We start from the raw sequence: 17033 nt of genomic DNA on the forward strand, positions 1-17033 counted from the left end.
GCGAGTAGGTCGCGATTTTTTTCATGCACCGCCATGGATATCTGTAGCGGTGAATGGTTTTTCGCGCGATCTCGCGCACGGAAGGCAGTCGGTGCCTCCAGCAAACGCTGCACGTTTGGTACATGCGTCGCAGCGCCACGGCGTATTCCTCGCTGAGATTACATAATGCAATGTCAGGCCGCCCGCCAGTCCAACGCGTTCCAGCATGCGCATTCAGATCCACCCAGGGTCGGCGCCCGCATCGGTGGATCTGTCCGACGTGCCAGGGCCACTGCTACGACTCAGTCCTAATGGTGAGCTGGTACTAGTTGAGCTGCAAGGATCGCTGGAAATGGACGGACTTGTGTCGGGCGGCGGCCACACGATCGGAACGTTGCGCTTCCCTGCCAGCCAAGAGGGAAAGCCCGTGTTGCAAATCTCGCACCATCGCCTGGAAGGCAGTTTTGTTAAGCTACGGAAGCCACTGGCTGTGTTGGAGAAGCGTGTGGGTTCGGCAGATACCCTGGACATGGAACATGCACCTGATCACGACGCGGAACTGCAGCATGCATCCTCGCCCCCCACAAGTCCACTCGCGCATGACGACTTGTACGCGTCCCCTTCGCAGCAGCGCAAGCGCGCAAAAACAGATTTAGTCCAAACTCCGACGCGTGCAGGGCATGGTACGGTAAGCAGCAGCCCGATGCCGGAGCGCATGCAGCGCTTCTCCGACGGCTTCATGGATTTTTCCTCTCCGCAGGGGAAGGGTGCGGTGGAAGAGAGACCGCATGTCGTCACGTCGTACCATGTCGTGACGATTGTACGCCAAAAGCTACTTTTTGCGAGCCGCCCAGAGCCGGTGGTACAGCTGGACAGCTGAGCTATGTATACATGCTGTAGATTATAACAGTTCCACGCGCCGCTGCTGTAACAAGAGCCGGATACTGCGGTAAGCGAGTAGGTGGATGCTCCCCTTGTCCAGCGCTGCGGGGGCGCCGTCAAGCTCAAACACCCGTAGGGGGCCACAGTCTTCCCGGCAGTAGATAAATACGGGCGTGTCGAGGTTGGGGGACGCAGCTGTGGTAAGCAAATCGCCGACGCACCCATTTTCCCCGCACGACTCTCCGGTGCAGATCCAGGGACAGCGTCTTGCATGCTACGCATCGTCTCTGGAAGAAACTGAAGCACCGCATTTGTGTAATGATCGTGCATGAGCTGGTGGTATCGTTTCGCGTAGCCGAGTTCGACGTCGGAGAGCCGTGCCTGCTCGGTCCGATGCTCCATAATGTACGCTGCATATTTTTCAATCTTGTGTGAGCCATTTCAAGACGCACCTTAACAAGACGTGAACGCAGGTAGCTGCGCAATAGCCACTTGGCGCGCTCTACGTCCAATTGCACAAGGTTGAGCCGGAAATGCTCTTCCTCCGACGTCGATGCGTCAGAAGCGAGCGAGTCCAGGATCGACTGTTGCTGTAATATTTGGTCCATTACCTTCTCGACGATGTTAAAATCCCATGCAAGGATCTCGGGTGCTCCGCGCTCGTTTAGCCATGCGTGAGCAAGTCGCAAAATGTGCGGCTCCTCTTGTGCCGTGTCCTCCTGCGTGTCCAGGCCCAGGTCCAGTTCTACCTGCGGCATAGGCGGCAATGCAGCTTCTGGTTTCACTCTTGATAAGTCCGCGTTGCCTGCCTGATCAGCATGCATACCGCCCTCCTCATCGTCCGATAATGCATAGCGCGCATGGGACATGACGGCGAAACGCGAAAAGACGCGTTAGCCCCGATCGGAAATCGGGCACACCTTCTTCATGCACGAGATTGTCCCATTGCTTGCTTCGCTGGACCAGGTCTATGCGCCGCCTGCACAGGAGCGTGAGCGCCGTCGCTGGAGCGCATTGAATTCGCGCTTCGAAACTCTTTACCATCAGAAGCCCAGTTTTGTTGCGCGTGCGCCTGGCCGCGTAAATTTAATTGGCGAGTACGTTTTGCAGTATGCACTCATACAGGCACATTGATGTAGTAGGATACAGCGTGATTCCCGCTGCAATTGACAAGGATATCCTTATGGCAACTGTATTTGTGCACGATCCGTCTGCTTCCTCGCTTCATTTCACGCTCGAAAACGTGTCGCGCGACTTTGCGCCCGCGTCGTTTGCCTGCAATATACACGACCCGCAGTCGGTGAAGCTCGCAAACGAAGGCGACACACGCTGGGCAAACTATTTCAAGGTCGCACTTCAAGGATTGCAGCCGCACCTTCCTGCGGAAGCAATTGCGTGCGGCAGAGGGTATGTATATGTGCTTGTGGACGGCAGTGTACCACCCGCCTCGAGCCTGAGCTCGAGCGCGGCCATGACGATTTGCAGCAGCATTGTCATACTCACTGCTCTCGGTGCGCGCGACCAAATTTCACGCAAAAAAATGACTGAAATTGCCATTGAAAGCGAGCGTCTCGTCGGGGTCAATTCGGGCGGTATGGATCAAGCCGTGTCTGTGTACGGAGTGCCGAACCATGCAGTTTATGTATCGTTTGTACCGTCGCTTGAAACACGCTCTGTTCCCTTGCCTTTCAACGAAGATGACTCGTTCGTGTTTGTTGTTTCCAATACGTTGGTCGAGTCGGACAAAAAGGTGATGGGTCCGGTTCAGTACAATCTACGGGTGGTCGAGACGCGTATGGCGGCGCGTATCTTAGAAATGGCGCTTGGCTTGAATGCAGACCAGGCGCATTTTCCCCGTGCATATCAGCACACATTGTATGCAGTAGCAGACGCATATTTTCAAAGGCCCGGTGCATGGGAAGCAGCGCTCAAAGATTCGAACGTGCGCGATACGCGGACAAAGCATGGAGAAAAAGCCGCACAGTTGCAGTGGATGCTGCGCATTGTCGATACACATATCCCGCACCATGCAATGGTGCGTAAAGAAGTGGAAGAGGCGACAGGTTTGCAGGGCGCCGCTTTCGATCGCGAGTTCCTTGAAAGCTTCCCTATCCGGGCCGACCAATTCCACTTGCATAGCCGTGCGACGCATGTATACTCCGAGGCGCAGCGTGTGATTTTGTTCCGTACATGCTGTGACGCAACAAATGTCGTTGGGAAAGCGTCACTTGACCCGCTCGCCGTATACGCTGAACTCGGTGCTCTGATGAATGCAAGCAACAAAAGTCTGCATATGCTGTACGACTGCAGTTGTATAGAGCTGCAAGAGGTGGTAGAAATTGCGCGTGCGCATGGATCGCTTGGGTCTCGCTTGACCGGCGCAGGCTGGGGAGGGTGTGCCGTGCATTTGGTGCCACGCGCTAAGTTGTCCCATGTGCTGGATGGATTGAAGAAAGAATATTACGCAAAACGGTTTCCACTGCGGAGCGATGCACAAGTACAAGACGCCTTGTTCGCGACGGAGCCAGCGCGTGGCGCTTGTGTCTTTCAATGTAGCTGAGTCTATGGCGTTTATGTATTGTATTACCCCGGTATTGACCCTCCTACTATTTGCAAAGTATGAACATCGCTTGCAAATGCACAGTCTTCACACAAGTGCCGTAATTTATTCTCATGCGAAGGCAAACAGTTTGCTTCGAATTAAAAGTCCTAAATACGTAGGATGGACGCTATATGTACAAGATGGGCGTTGAGTACAAGGCAGCGCCAAAAAAAAATCAACAAATTAAGTTGTGCAAATGCATAGTTTGACTGCCGCCGCTCCAGCTTTATTGCAGGGCCTCAAAGTGATCCCAGCTATTGAGCGGCACCTGGATGCATCAACATATACCGAAGCATAGAGCGCTGCTATCCATTTCGCACCTCCTAAAAAAGTTAGCGCTTCCGCATTGCGCCAAACGGCAGCGTCTGGGACACTGGTAACCAGTACCCTACAATTAATGTACCACATATAGTCATGTGTAGTACGCACGCAACTACCACTGGGCCGCATTATAAAAATACTCCACGTGCCTGCAGGACTCAGATCAGCGTGTGTCATAGTCTAATTACATGCAGGCATCGTGCAAGCTTTCCGTGTCGCAATGAATATTCGTTTTCACAAACTTTGAGAGCCTACAGTCGTACTTAAAATACGAGAGAGATATGGATGCAGTCAGACTGTCTGCGACCACAGCCACAATTTCACAATGCCTTTTTCTTCAGCGGCATCATTCCTTTTATGGTAACGCCAGCCACGCTAACGTCCGTGAATACCACGAGCCCCTAATTTTAGCATATAGATAATGATTTGCGCCACACGCAAGCCTCGCAAGCGAGGTCCAGTCAGCGCGCTGATTCCCTATTAACGCACATGCTGCGCCACTATCAGGCTGTGTCGTACGTTCAAAAATATTGGAGCGCAGGGCAGGCAACACTAGATTAGAAAAAAAAATTATCGAGCCAATCAAAACGCCCAAGCTGTTTAATGGGGTGAAAGCAGTGCGGGGTTGAAAAGCGCACAGCACGACAAAAATGGTGCAATCAGATGATCGGCCGCTTGAATTACGACACATAGACAAGAGCCCCCCTTTCCTTTCCCCAACCATGGTCGCAGCTCCTACACCAATCCCCGAGCGGCGGCCCCCCACCGTCGACGCTCTTGATGTGTCCCTCGCGACTGCCTCGTCGGCGCGCTCCCCGCTGGGCCCGTTGCTTTCGGGATCATTTCAGGCGCCTTCAGAAATATCGTCGCCGCGTTACATGACGCCGACTTCTGCGTCCCTCGCATCGCAATGGGCACACTCGCGACACAATAGCATAAGTGGCGCCTCAGAATCGCTCCGCGCACCCGATTCGCGCACTGCACCGAACCTGTCAAGCTCGCCCAAGCCAGGCTCCTCCTGGACGCCATTTTTACGGTATGATTCCAAGCAATTGCGTGACCCTACCAAGATTGCAAAAAGCAATACCGATACACCGTTCTCCAGTTTGTACCGCCAGTTCAGTGGGCGATCCCCACGTCGCGAATCACTGTCGGGCACTGCAGAGACGGGTATGGCGTACAGCTACGGGAGTACCATCTCATCCAACTCGCCGATCACACCACAACGGGAAAGTATGCCCGATCCTGAGCCCGTGATCAGCACTCCATCGCGCCGCTCCTATGCAGATTGCATGGAACACCTCGATGCAGACGGGATGTGGCCACAGCACCTTGCGTTGAACAAAACGCCGGTGGTGGAGCCTGCCCAAGAGGCGCGGCCTTCTTTCCGTCGCACTTTGCAGCATAATCTCTCGCCACACTCGCGGAGAAAGCCAAGTCCCATGGGCGAGCGGATGCTTATGGGACACCTTGACACGCAATAAAGTGCTGTGCACTTGTTACCATGACCCCTGTAACTTGTACGGATCCATCACCTTGGCTTTTAGGCTGGTAACCACAAAACGAAAAGGAAAAAAAAATGGCTCGGTAAAAGACTGCATCCAATATATATAGCCCGGATGGTCCGAATCCGTTTCTGGTAGGCAATTGTAAGGTATAGAAAACACTTGCAATCTATGTCGACTCTGGCACCGGCTCGTCTACATGCATTTGCTCGGACATTTCGCTCGTTGCAGCAGGGGGTTCAGCGCCCGACGCTGCCAGAGATACCAGCGCTACGAGGCGCGCGTGCGCAATGCGGTGCTCTGCCTCTACACGCTCCAGCTGCTTCTTCATCTCAAGACTGCCCGCAACGGCGCCCATGAGCGTCTCCCACTTTTCCACATTCGACGCGGTGGGGAAGACAAGTCGTGGCCCAATAGGAGGATCGAGCTCTGCAAGCGCTTGCATTGCGCGCGCATATTGATTTGGACGGAACCCAAGCATGCGCGTTGAGCGAAGGTAAGCGCCATGGTGTGCATGACTCTCTGCCTTGGTCCCCTGTGCATGTGTCGCAACAGAAGGGAGTACCGAAGGAGTGCCAATGAGATTCGGGTACGGAGTGCGCAGTACGTGCGGCGCATCTGTCGCGAATCGTGTGATAAAATTTTGCGCATCAAACAATGCCTGCTTCGGATCGCCGCTCACCTTGGCAGACGGCGGTGCACTGTCCAATTTCCGGCGCTTCTTCCCACCGTCTGCTTCGGTATCTGACGGGGGGAATGCGGTAAGTCCGGCACCGACCGCCGCGACCGTGTTCATGTTCGCATTCGGCAAGCTTTCCCAGCCGCCCAGAAGCCGCAAAAGATCGTTGCGTTCCTTAGCAAACTTGGCTTCATTCTGCTCGAGGCGCCGCGCCTCGACATACAAAGCTTCTTCCTCTGCAAATTGATCTGGCGTACGCAAGAACAGTTTTTCCACCGCGCGCTTGCGGTCCGTTTCTTGCTGCTTATCGTATGCATATGTCTGCAACTGCGCCTGGCGCGTCTCGATATCCTCGTTACTGATCCTCTCGCGGATAAGTCGGCGGGCTATGGTATAATACCGAGACTTGAGATCCTCAATTGTCCGTTTCTTGTCTGGCCATTCGTACCGGTCTTCGATCACAATAAAACGTGTGTCATACTCCTCGCACATATAAATCAAATAGTCGGTCTCCTCACGCGTCCAGTCATCGTCATGCAAATACTGGTTGTATTCCTCGGTGGAATAATGGAAAACGTGCGAAGTCGTGTTGAATGGCAGCCAGCTCTCTTCCATGTATACCTCGTCCAGCGCAGCATTCTCGACCCGCGCATATGGCTGCCAGTGGTGCAATACCAGGCCTTGGTGTGCTACTGAGCCAGAACCCAGCATATCCCCAGCCGTATCGCCCGCTGCGTCAGCACGCGCTTGCGTATCATTTCTTGCCTGGTTTCGAAAGGGGGACCAAACCCACTTGCGCGCCGCAGCTGTGTTTGGCTTGCGCACAAACTTGGGTTGGAACGCTCCCTGAATACTAGCATAATCATGATAATCTCCCCCGTCCAGCGGCGCGCCGTTCGCCATTACTAGACTGGGCGCATTGGGTCCGAGGAGTGCGTACAATTCACGCGACATGCCTTCCGGCCGCGCTTTCGGACGCACATCATTAGAAAGTGTGGGCGGTGCACGACTAGCACGACTTGCCTTTGTCCCCACACCTGGAGCGCCATTTGACAGGGAGAGAATGTCCCGCACGTCGTTGCTGCTCATGGCGGAAGACTTGGGCAGGCGCCGCGTTGCCATCAATATCACGTGATCTATCAAAAACGCTTTCCTTTCGACGATACGATGCATGGTGCGGTGTGGACGCCGGAGCGGTTCTATGCGGAGTACGATGTGCCGGAGTGTATGCCGCGGTATAGGGGGCAGGTGCAAGAGTTTATCTCGCGTCACAAGGCAACGGGCCGCAAAGTTGTGCTGATCACGGTACGTTTTTTTTTCCTCGCCCTGACATGCAGAGCGGTGGCACGACGGTGCCGCTCGAACAAAACATGTAGGTACACTTGGGTTAAGCTTATGACAGGGTGCGATATATGGACAATTTCTCTGCAGGCACGCGCGGTGCGGCATCTGCTGAGTATTTCCTGGAGGCGGGCTATGCGGTAATTTTTCTTTCGCGCCAGTTTAGCCAATTCCCTTACACGCGGCGGTACAGTCACACGACGAACCCCTTTTTTGACATTTTGCAAGAGTCTAAACCCTGTTCTAGCGATATAAAGGTCCTGCACGATCACGCTCCGATGCTGCAGCCAGTGCTTCACGCTTACCACCAAGCGCTGCGCTCGGGCCTCTTGCTCCCAATTTCGTTTGTGACCGTCGTAGAGTACCTCTTCTTCTTGCAGATGATCAGCAAAGAATTGGCGGTGCTGGGCCCACATGCAATGCTTTACCTTGCTGCGGCCGTGAGCGACTTTTTCATTCCGCGCGACCGCATGGCAATGCACAAAATCCAGTCGAACAACGAGGCGCTGCATGTGACGCTCGACCCAGTCCCGAAAGTACTCTCGGTCCTCGTGCAAGATTGGGCACCCCAGGCATTCGTAGTGAGCTTCAAGCTGGAGACGGACCCCGCGCTGCTCGTGCCAAAGGCGGAAAAATCGCTGCAGCGCTACGGTCACCAGCTCGTGATTGCCAACGATTTACACAAGCGCAAGATAGAGGTGCTGCTGATCGAATCCACTGTTCGCACTGCGTCGCAAGATGGCTCGCCCCCATTCCGACACACATGGGTGCGCATTCCCGCGGAAGAGAGCGGTGCTGAGCACAGGGATGCGGCGCACTCTGCCGAGCCTGGGCATGAAATCGAGCACGACATTGTCGCTGCACTGAACCGCATGCAAAACACGTGGATTGAGTGCACGGCTACTCAATAAAGCATGTAATTGTATCAAGTAGGCATAGCCCTGGTATCATTATGTATCCGTATGCGTCGGGCCAAGCACGTTGGTGTACTCTGCGCCAAACATGCGCTCCATAAGCAAATCTAGCGTCTCGCGGCAACTCAGTACAAGGTCTTCTTCCTCCTGCTGAATTGCGTAAACCTCGCGGCGCATTTGCTCGCGCGCACGGCGCGCAGCGCGCAACTTGGCCTTCTCATCGAGGTACAGTTTCAGCACCGCCGCGTTGGTCGGCGGCTGTGCATCACTGTCTTCGTCGGACGAAAGGGCGTAGGTATCTGCACGCACCGGCCCTCCATCCGTCTCTTCGATCCGCGGCTTTTTGGATGCACGCTGTTGCTTTGCACGCACACGACCCAGAACCTGCTCCAGTTCATTCTTGTCCTGCAGCGCGCGTGGATTGCACATTGCTTTCTCAACAGTCAACACAACCGGTACAGGCAGACCGCTGACACCTTTGCGATCACTATCTGCAAGCTCCAACAGCTCATCGCCGACATGATCGGCACGTGCGATGGGCTCTTCGCGCTCCTCGGCGCTCCTCGCGACTCCTTGGCTCGGCGCATTGTGTTGCATGCGCATGTGCTTCGCGAGAGCATCGGAGCGAGTGAACGACTTGTCACACTCAGGACGTGGGCATGTGAATGGTTTCTCGCCCGTATGACTCCTCAAGTGACTCAAGAGTGCAAAGCGCGACGTTTGGCTCTTGCCTTTCCGGGGGCATCCTGACCATTCACATGCGTATCGCGACTTGTGTATACCAATATGGAACGAGTGCAAGTGCTCAATGAACGGCTGTAAATCGTTGAAGATCTGCCCGCAGTCCTCCCACAAGCATCGCACTTCTGGCGCAGGTTCTGTCGCCGGCGAAGGCGATGATGTGGGCTTGGTAGATGCATCATCCTCGCCATCGGGCACTTCGTCGTCAAAGTCAGACTCGGACGTGGGTATACTGTCGAGGTCCAATGCCTGTGCTGATTGTGCACCGGCATGGTACAGCTCTGCAGCCATAAGCTCTTCGTCCTGCTTCGACATCGCGCCGCAAAAGAAGAGATGCGCGGCGTTTGATTTCTGACTAAACAGCGCCCGTGCACTGTCCGGCATTCACACTCCCCGCGTCAATTCGACATGCCGCCAGTAGGCCACCCGCTCCGTGCGCGTGCGATTGGGCTGTATAAGGACGTGTGTGTCATTTGATCTGCTCATCGCAGCTGCATCGCCTTGGACGCGGCTACCCCGATCCAGATTTTAGCTTCATCCCGAAATTGCGTGCTATGTTCCGCAAAAATGCACACCTGACAGACTCGGCAGAGATCGAAAGCAAGCTTGCGCTCGCCGAGTTTGTGCGCAAAGGTACGCACACAGTCCCGCTTATGACAGAAACCGAGAGTATGCGACGTCGTTGGGCTGACCAAAGCACTGTATATGTTGAAAAAGTATCGTACGCTACGAAATAGATACGTAGACAATTCATAGCCTACATGCGGGCAAAAAACTGCAATGTCTGACCGCCATCAATGGGGATCGCAGCGCCTGTGATGTGTGCACCTGCACGGCTCACCAAGAAAAGGAGAAGTCCACCAATGTCCTCCGGGGCGCCAATGCGGCCCGTGGGCTGGACAGAGTCAAACACGTCCTTGTGCGCGCCAAGACCCCATGCAGTCATACGGCTGGGGAAGACGCCGGGGCAAATGGCGTTCACAAGAATATTCTTTTCGGCAAGCTCGACGGCAAGCGAGCGAGAGAGATGCACCGAGGCAGCCTTGGACGGCTGATAGCTCCAAGTACCACTTCCCTCCTCGGACAAGGGGCCCGTGGAACTGGGCGAAAAAGCGGCGACACTGGATATGTTCAAGACACTGCCGTGGTTCGTGTTCGACTTGCCTTTCTCGAGGAGAGGAAGAAGTGCAACAGTAAGATAAAATTGGCTCTTGACATTTAGGTGGAACACCTTGTCCCAGCCTTTCTCCTCGGGGAAGTCGGTCATCTTGTCGCCCCATGTCAGGCCGGCATTGTTGACCAGGATGTCCAGGTGGTCCTCGCGCTTTTTGATTTCGCCCGCAAGCGCGTAGCATGCGTCCTTGGATGTAATATCTGCACGCAGCGGAATGCACGCAGTGCCTTTAGGAAAGGCGCTGTCTTTTGGTGCTGACTCGTTAAGCATCGCGGCAGCACGCTCCAGCTCATCCATCCTGCGCGACGCAATATAGACACGGCATCCGTTCTGGACCAGCGCTGCACTCATCATCTTGCCAAGACCAGACGCACCGCCAGTGATCAAAGCGATCTTTCCGCGCACTTCAAAAAGCTTCGCGGTACTGAGGTCGGGTAAAATTTCGGGTGCTGCATCTTTCGGCATGGTAGTGGTAGGTTAGGGCGGCACCGCCGAGTGGAGGCCGGCGGCGTCTCCGCATTTACGGACACCGCCGACCCGGGCTCTACAACGTGGCAGAATGCGGGTGCCGGAGTATTACGAGGTACGTGTGCACGCAACTTACTCGAGATCTTGCATGTGAGCCCTAATGCAAGCGCGGCTGAAATTAAAAAAGCGTACCAGCGCGAGTCGCTGGAGACGCATCCCGACCGCTTTCCGAACGCGTCGCCGGAGCAGACGCGCGACTATACGCGCCGCTTCCAGCTAGTAGCTGATGCATGTATGTACAATACTGGGCTAATCACAGACTATATCCTGTCGGACCCCACACGAAGGCGTGAGTACGACGCTGCACGCCGCGGCGCTTCGCAAGACGATCCGCACGCGGATAGCAGCGACGAGGAAGAAAGCGCCAACTTTTTTCGGTCGTTCCGCGGAGCCAATGCACAGCCGCAGCCGCACCCGCAGCCGCAGCAGATGTTTGCAGATGCATGGAAGGAGATGCTGCGTCCAGAGGTCGCACATCCCGGCTCCTTGTGGAAGTATACAGGGTCGGTGTCGGGCGCACTATTGGGGTACATTATGGCCAATGTGCCCGGCGCTGTGGGAGGCGCCATGCTCGGCGGAAAGCTTGGCTCGGTGCGCGATGTTAAAGGGAAAGCGGTCACGGAAGCGTTTCTCAATTTGGAGCTCGTCCAACGTGCCGAGATTTTGCGTGGACTCGCGGCCAAGGTTTTTGGCTCGCTCTGATGTAGTTAGGACTGCGATAGGCCCCGCAAAGGAATACTCCAGTACTTGGGCCACACCACCTTGTCCTGTAGGATGATGTGTAAGCGAGAAACGAGAAGCTCCTCTATCTTTGGCACGTTTTTGAGCCCTTTTTCTGAGCCCATCACGCTCGCGACTCGCGCTCGGAGTATAAAGTCGGGGAACAAGCACAAGCGCAGCTCCTGCGGTGCGCCCAGCTGACCGCCTCTCGGCCCGACTTCTACCGCGGCAGTGCCGGCAAACCGCTCAATACGCAGCGTAAGCGCGAGTGCGAGGGATCCAAAACGCAGCCGGGGAAAGTTTAGCAAGAGCTTGGTGTCGAGCCCAATACTAATCGTGTCCACATAGTCGAAATCGACTTCGAGGCGCAGGCCGTTTGGCTTGTCCGACGGGCGGAACCGAGCATTGCTGAATGTGGGGTACTGGCTTCCAAAGTTAATGTCTGTGACGGTGATGGTATCGAGCAGACCCATCGTGTGTCCACCGACTGCACCGTTAAGTGCGCGCTCTAATACACGCTTGGTCGCAGCCTTTTCGGGCGTCTGTAAAGAGGGAAGCGGCATGCCTTGATTCGGGTCATGAATATGCTGTGCAGCTTGCAAGATACTCTCGCGGTAGCCGTAGATGATCTGGGCAGCGAGGAGTGTAAGCCAATCGACCGACTCGGGCGGATGCGCGGACATGTCGTAGTGGGTACGCTGGAGCATATCGAGTATGCGAGCTTCCAAGGACTGGTCGTACGGCACGGCACGGCCTTGCTTCTGTGCCTTGCATCGCGCGTCGAGCGATTTCTGCATCGTCTCGGTGCGCGCAATCAAATCCGCGCGCTGTTTCTCCAGCGAGGCTGGCACATTGGTCATGAAAAAGTAGCGAAACAGGAACGCAAGAAGCAGGATAAGAACTAGCTGGCCTGCGACAAACCCTTGCGTAAACGTCAGCTCTCGCGGTGCCGGGCTGTGGCCGAGTCCGTACGCCATGGTGGAGGCTGAAGGAAAGACCGTGCGCAGCGATTTGGGGACATTTTTTTGAAATTGCCCATCCCTCCACCATGACGCCCGAAGAAGGGCTGGGTGTGGAAAAAGACGCGCTTGGCGAGCCGATGACAGAAGATGCACATGATAGCCCTCTTCCAAGAGAAATTGCTCCTACAACGCTGGGCATAGCGCTCAGTCAAGGCACGTACGACTCGCAGCCTTCGTCGCCGTCGCCGTACCGTGAAATTGCGCCCAACACTGTGGTACCTCCATCGCACGTCTTACCGCCAGGGTTCCGAGGCCCGATTCCAAGAGATAGCGATGCAGAGACATTTGCGCCACTGCCCTCTTTTGTGCCTGTGCACGAAAATGCGTCACTTGGGAACGTGACCAACTTTCCGATGAACAAGGGCGGATGGCGGTACACCGCTGCAGGTCCTGCAGCACACTGGCTTCCAAAAACCGTGTTCCGCTCGCTCGAGTTTCTTCCCGACGGCGTGCATTGGTCGTGGCAGGACCGCAGTGCGTTTACACGAATTAGCCAAAATGCCATGACGCTCGGAGTGGACAAAGGGTTTCGCAGTGCGCGTACAAATGTCGGTGTGCGGCACGGCGCGTGGTACGTCGAAATAGAGGTACTACCGCCCGACGCATCGAGCCTACCTGCCACTCCCATGCGCGATGGTCCGCATGCGCGCGTTGGTTTTGGCAGGCGCGAGGCTTCGCTCAATGCACCGGTCGGCTGGGATGCGTACAGCTACGGGTACCGCGACCAGAACGGAGCAAAAGTCACTTGTTCACGGCCGGCACCTTTTGGCCGTGCATTCGGTGTGGGAGATGTGGTGGGTATGTATATCCGTCTTCCACCGAGCGATGCCCCGTTGTTCCCTGGTACCGAGCACCAAATCCACCAAAAACGTATCCCGATCCGCTACCGCGGCCAATTGTACTTTGAGAGTCTCGAATACCCAGTGACAAAAGAGATGGATGCGGTCATGGACAAGGCGCGCCACGGCGAGGACGCTGTTGCACCGTCCAAATCGAACGAGCGTGAAGAAAAGCGACCCGCACGCTCGACCGGTGCATCGCAGCCGCTGCGTCCGTTGCCAGTCTTGCCAGAGAGTTGTATTGGATTTGTGGTGAACGGTGCGCCGCAAGGGATTGCGTTTACCCATTTATACGACTTCCGCCCGCTCTGTGCGCACCCATCGGTCGCCAAAGGGAAACGAGAAAAGAAACGGGGCGAGGGCGCAAACAGCACGCCGGAGCCGGTCATTACGCAGCATACTAGCGTGTCTACAATCATGCGCAGTAGACAGAATGCATTCGACGACGGGACGCTGGGCTACTATCCGATGGTATCGCTCTATGGAGGCGCTCGAGCACGCCTCATTACGCGCGAGTTTGTCTTTCCCCCACCGGCGGATCTGGAAGATCAACTGTGGGGGTGCACAGCACAGCGTGGGGAAAATGCCGTGCACAAAAGCGCGGCACCACTATGGCGGCCACTGGAAGATCGATTTCAGGAGCACCTTGCCGAGCTGGAAGCGTGCGATGCGCGTGCGGAGCAGGATACGCAGCCAGACAATAGCGACTGAATACAGCTTTAGCGACACGGTAGTATGCCAAAAGGTTAGGATATAAATCTATACGGTGCTATCAGCACTACTTGGCCTTTTCGTCAATGACAATATTCTTTTCTAACAGGCCGCCGTCCTCGACAGACGGCATCTTCTCAAACGGTTTAGCGCGCTGCAGAAGCATTTTCTTCACCTCATCCAGAACATCTCCCTGGATATGAATCTCGTCAACTCCAGGGTTCTGGATACTCTGCGAGACCGATGCGCCCGTCGCAAAACGCGAGGAAAGTCTGTGTGAGCGACAAGTGCAACGTACCCTTTTGCAATCACTTTCAATGCAGGCAGCGGCGGAGAGAAAAGATGCAATCCAGTGATACATGTAATAACTTTACGCTTTGTACGCGCGACACGCGAAAGAATCACCTTGGACGACTATCGTCAGTGCATCTGGATACGTACCGCAAGCTGCGCGCGCTCTTTTTCCGCCTTCGCTTCCGCCTTGCGCTCACGCTTCGCACTTTCACGCTCAAGCGATTCGGCCTGCTCGGTAGTAAGCGACTTGAGCTTGTCCGTGATCGCCTCCTCCGAGTACAAACTGCTGAACAAGACTGGGTCACGCGATTCCAAGTTCGCCTTGCACTTGGTCAACGACGAGCCGTATTCGCAATACTCATACGGAAAAGTACATATCTCGCAATAGTGCACCGATCGTGGTGGGAACCGCTCTGGAGGCGCCTCAGCCTCGGGTTGCGCTGCCACTGCACTCATCGCGCAAGCAGAAAGGCACACGAGCCGCACAACACTATTACATCACGTGACTATGAAGGCGACGGGCTTGCCAAACCGCGCAGCAGCTCGATGGTATGGCGGAAGATGCTCACGTTGTAGTCCTGGTGTTAGCACGTGGTAATACATACAATAATCCCCGAGTTCGTGATGTGTATATTGGTGCGTATTGTAACGATCAGAGCAAGCTGGTCGCTAAGTCGCCAGCATGCAAGCGACGTGTCCGATCCTAGCCGCACCGAACTCGCGGCATATGCGCGGTCCGCTGGATTGTACGCCGTTTTTGACGCCTCTTGCTCGCGGGGAATGTGGCTGTATAGCGTGACAAATTGCATCAAAAATCCCGCATACTCATACATCACGTCGAATAACGGCGCGTCAAATGGCGATGAGTCACACCCAATGTACGTGCGGCTTTGGATGTCAAACACAAATGCCTTCTCCAGGTGACAGATGGAGCACAGCGCATTGCACGCAGATTCAATAGCGTCAAATAAACTGATCATCGCCGGCGCTGTAGATCCCGCACTATTCTCCGCGTTCGACTCGTGGCTGGACGCGTCGTCGCTCTGCATGAGCCGCTGCTGTATGCGCGAGAATGCGACCGTGACGCTTGGATTGAATACCGAGGTAAGATGAAATCGTATATTTACGTCCGCATCCAAATGTGCTGGCTCGCCAGATGCAGTGGTAAAGTCGTGCGATGCGTCGATCAATTCCTCGTAAACTCGCTGCTCGACGTCGCGCTGGATATCGTATTTGTAGTCGTCGCTTAGTCCGTCCACTTTATGAATAAAAACGTGGAAATGAATCTTGGGGTTCTGCGCGTATGCAATCAGAAGAACCTCCTTCAGCTTGGACACTGCGTCAAGGTAGTCGTCCTGGGCGTCGACGACAAAAACCACCGCGCTTGTCTCTGTCCATGCGATGTGCAGCGAGGTGCTGCTCTCAGCGTCTGTCTTGCTCGCACCCAACTTTATTTGTAAAAGTGCACTTCCAGGCACGTCACATATCTCGAGACGCTGAAATGCCTCCGTCTCAAACGTTTGTGTACGCGCGGTTGGCGGAAGGAAAAGGGTATCGTTCGGTTGGTAGGACTGGAATACAACCTTGCACATGCTGGATTTCCCAGCACGCCGCATACCAAGAATCATTATCTTGCGCCGCATTGGTTCGCCTTTGCCATGCGCGAACAATCGTTCCGATGTTCTCGCTTCCCCAGCAGACATGGTCGGCGGCTAGAAGCGGTGGAGCGGCGCTGCCCAAAATGTTGGTTAGTAAGCAGGAAGCCCGTGCGCACCATGGCCCTGTCTTTGCGGTGGCAGCGACGACGTGTGACGCCAGCGTCTGCTCACACACGCTTGCATCAAGGTAACGCAAACACAAACACCGCCCCTGCCAGACACCGCGGCGCGGAAAAGCAGCACGTACCATGGTATGGTATTTTTGCAAATATTTTATGTGCGAGGTTCCCTGCCGCTGACCACGTTTCCTCTCACCGCACTGCACGATGGCAACGGCAGCTAGGAAAAAGGTGCTTCTAAAGGTAGGTAGCAGCTTGTTTTTGTGTGCAGAGCTGACCTATGCTTACATTGCTCCCTGAATTAGGTTATTGTACGTACCTCTCCGCCTACTCATCACAGATTCTTGGCGATTCTGGGTAAGCAAACTCTCTGCAACTCACCACAGTGTCGGCAAGACTTCTTTGATGAACCAATGTACGTCTCCAAACCACACATCTAACCCTCCAGATGTCAACAAGCGTTTCTCTGCAGCGTACAAAGCCACGATTGGTGCGGATTTCCTCACCCGTGAAGTGATTGTCGACGGGCGCCTCGTCACGATGCAGCTCTGGGATACTGCCGGCCAGGAGCGATTTCAATCGCTCGGCGTTGCATTCTACCGTGGAGCTGACTGCTGTGTGCTTGTGCACGACGTGAATAACCCAAAATCCTTTGAGTCGCTTGATAGCTGGCGCGACGAGTTTTTGATCCAGGCGAGCCCCCACGACCCCGACCACTTTCCCTTTGTCGTACTTGGCAACAAGATTGATATGGAGGAAAGCAAGCGTGTGGTAACGCAGAAGCGTGTCTTAAACTGGTGCCAGAGCAAAGGCAATATCCCCTACTTTGAGACCTCCGCAAAAGAGGCCATCAATGTGGAGCAGGCGTTCCAAACGATTGCCAAGAATGCACTGCAGCAGGAGGCAGAGGCGGAGCTGTATACAGACTACCCCGATCCCATCAGGATTGATGCTGCAAACCCACGGTCCAGTGGGTGCAATTGCTAGATGTATACAGTATTATA

General features: G+C 55.0%; 16 protein-coding genes across 16 annotated transcripts; 9 read left to right on the plus strand and 7 right to left on the minus strand.

Annotated features, from left to right (window-relative positions):
- Positions 1–205: 205 nt before the first annotated feature.
- MVES1_001074 (uncharacterized protein) lies at positions 206–859 on the plus strand (the record flags this gene model as incomplete). The annotated part of the gene is made up of 1 exon (XM_056205927.1): positions 206–859. The coding sequence occupies one exon, from the start codon at positions 206–208 to the stop codon at positions 857–859; it is 654 nt and encodes a 217-aa protein (XP_056061902.1).
- Positions 860–880: 21 nt separating this feature from the next.
- On the minus strand, positions 881–1730 carry SLD5 (GINS complex subunit; the record flags this gene model as incomplete). The annotated part of the gene is made up of 3 exons (XM_056205928.1): positions 881–1056; positions 1083–1287; positions 1314–1730. The coding sequence occupies 3 exons, from the start codon at positions 1728–1730 to the stop codon at positions 881–883; spliced, it is 798 nt and encodes a 265-aa protein (XP_056061903.1).
- Positions 1731–1788: 58 nt separating this feature from the next.
- GAL1 (galactokinase) lies at positions 1789–3421 on the plus strand (the record flags this gene model as incomplete). The annotated part of the gene is made up of 3 exons (XM_056205929.1): positions 1789–1958; positions 2011–2268; positions 2296–3421. 3 exons carry the CDS (start codon positions 1789–1791, stop codon positions 3419–3421), a joined length of 1554 nt encoding a protein of 517 aa, XP_056061904.1.
- Positions 3422–4506: 1085 nt separating this feature from the next.
- On the plus strand, positions 4507–5268 carry MVES1_001077 (uncharacterized protein; the record flags this gene model as incomplete). Its single annotated transcript, XM_056205930.1, has 1 exon — positions 4507–5268. One exon carries the CDS (start codon positions 4507–4509, stop codon positions 5266–5268), a length of 762 nt encoding a protein of 253 aa, XP_056061905.1.
- A 190-nt stretch (positions 5269–5458) lies between these two features.
- SWC4 (swr complex subunit) lies at positions 5459–7057 on the minus strand (the record flags this gene model as incomplete). The annotated part of the gene is made up of 1 exon (XM_056205931.1): positions 5459–7057. The coding sequence occupies one exon, from the start codon at positions 7055–7057 to the stop codon at positions 5459–5461; it is 1599 nt and encodes a 532-aa protein (XP_056061906.1).
- A 78-nt stretch (positions 7058–7135) lies between these two features.
- Positions 7136–7344, plus strand: MVES1_001079 (uncharacterized protein; the record flags this gene model as incomplete). The annotated part of the gene is made up of 2 exons (XM_056205932.1): positions 7136–7273; positions 7306–7344. The coding sequence occupies 2 exons, from the start codon at positions 7136–7138 to the stop codon at positions 7342–7344; spliced, it is 177 nt and encodes a 58-aa protein (XP_056061907.1).
- A 36-nt stretch (positions 7345–7380) lies between these two features.
- Positions 7381–8220, plus strand: CAB2 (phosphopantothenate--cysteine ligase (ATP); the record flags this gene model as incomplete). The annotated part of the gene is made up of 1 exon (XM_056205933.1): positions 7381–8220. The coding sequence occupies one exon, from the start codon at positions 7381–7383 to the stop codon at positions 8218–8220; it is 840 nt and encodes a 279-aa protein (XP_056061908.1).
- A 39-nt stretch (positions 8221–8259) lies between these two features.
- MVES1_001081 (uncharacterized protein) lies at positions 8260–9279 on the minus strand (the record flags this gene model as incomplete). Its single annotated transcript, XM_056205934.1, has 1 exon — positions 8260–9279. One exon carries the CDS (start codon positions 9277–9279, stop codon positions 8260–8262), a length of 1020 nt encoding a protein of 339 aa, XP_056061909.1.
- A 93-nt stretch (positions 9280–9372) lies between these two features.
- MVES1_001082 (uncharacterized protein) lies at positions 9373–9701 on the plus strand (the record flags this gene model as incomplete). Its single annotated transcript, XM_056205935.1, has 2 exons — positions 9373–9426; positions 9456–9701. The coding sequence occupies 2 exons, from the start codon at positions 9373–9375 to the stop codon at positions 9699–9701; spliced, it is 300 nt and encodes a 99-aa protein (XP_056061910.1).
- A 20-nt stretch (positions 9702–9721) lies between these two features.
- MVES1_001083 (uncharacterized protein) lies at positions 9722–10603 on the minus strand (the record flags this gene model as incomplete). The annotated part of the gene is made up of 1 exon (XM_056205936.1): positions 9722–10603. The coding sequence occupies one exon, from the start codon at positions 10601–10603 to the stop codon at positions 9722–9724; it is 882 nt and encodes a 293-aa protein (XP_056061911.1).
- Positions 10604–10697: 94 nt separating this feature from the next.
- Positions 10698–11368, plus strand: MVES1_001084 (uncharacterized protein; the record flags this gene model as incomplete). Its single annotated transcript, XM_056205937.1, has 3 exons — positions 10698–10721; positions 10748–10898; positions 10926–11368. 3 exons carry the CDS (start codon positions 10698–10700, stop codon positions 11366–11368), a joined length of 618 nt encoding a protein of 205 aa, XP_056061912.1.
- A 5-nt stretch (positions 11369–11373) lies between these two features.
- On the minus strand, positions 11374–12363 carry MMM1 (ERMES complex subunit mmm1; the record flags this gene model as incomplete). The annotated part of the gene is made up of 1 exon (XM_056205938.1): positions 11374–12363. One exon carries the CDS (start codon positions 12361–12363, stop codon positions 11374–11376), a length of 990 nt encoding a protein of 329 aa, XP_056061913.1.
- Positions 12364–12434: 71 nt separating this feature from the next.
- On the plus strand, positions 12435–13958 carry ASH2 (transcription factor, contains a PHD finger motif; the record flags this gene model as incomplete). Its single annotated transcript, XM_056205939.1, has 1 exon — positions 12435–13958. One exon carries the CDS (start codon positions 12435–12437, stop codon positions 13956–13958), a length of 1524 nt encoding a protein of 507 aa, XP_056061914.1.
- Positions 13959–14025: 67 nt separating this feature from the next.
- Positions 14026–14708, minus strand: TMA22 (Translation machinery-associated protein 22; the record flags this gene model as incomplete). Its single annotated transcript, XM_056205940.1, has 3 exons — positions 14026–14230; positions 14257–14372; positions 14400–14708. The coding sequence occupies 3 exons, from the start codon at positions 14706–14708 to the stop codon at positions 14026–14028; spliced, it is 630 nt and encodes a 209-aa protein (XP_056061915.1).
- Positions 14709–14758: 50 nt separating this feature from the next.
- Positions 14759–15955, minus strand: GTR2 (GTP-binding protein gtr2; the record flags this gene model as incomplete). The annotated part of the gene is made up of 2 exons (XM_056205941.1): positions 14759–14830; positions 14858–15955. 2 exons carry the CDS (start codon positions 15953–15955, stop codon positions 14759–14761), a joined length of 1170 nt encoding a protein of 389 aa, XP_056061916.1.
- Positions 15956–16236: 281 nt separating this feature from the next.
- GTP14 (Ypt/Rab-type GTPase Rab7) lies at positions 16237–17016 on the plus strand (the record flags this gene model as incomplete). The annotated part of the gene is made up of 5 exons (XM_056205942.1): positions 16237–16272; positions 16335–16340; positions 16370–16386; positions 16416–16444; positions 16478–17016. The coding sequence occupies 5 exons, from the start codon at positions 16237–16239 to the stop codon at positions 17014–17016; spliced, it is 627 nt and encodes a 208-aa protein (XP_056061917.1).
- Positions 17017–17033: the final 17 nt, after the last annotated feature.

The sequence above is a fragment of the Malassezia vespertilionis genome, chromosome 2, assembly GCF_029542925.1.
Source record: "Malassezia vespertilionis chromosome 2, complete sequence".
NCBI classification, from domain to species: domain Eukaryota; kingdom Fungi; phylum Basidiomycota; class Malasseziomycetes; order Malasseziales; family Malasseziaceae; genus Malassezia; species Malassezia vespertilionis.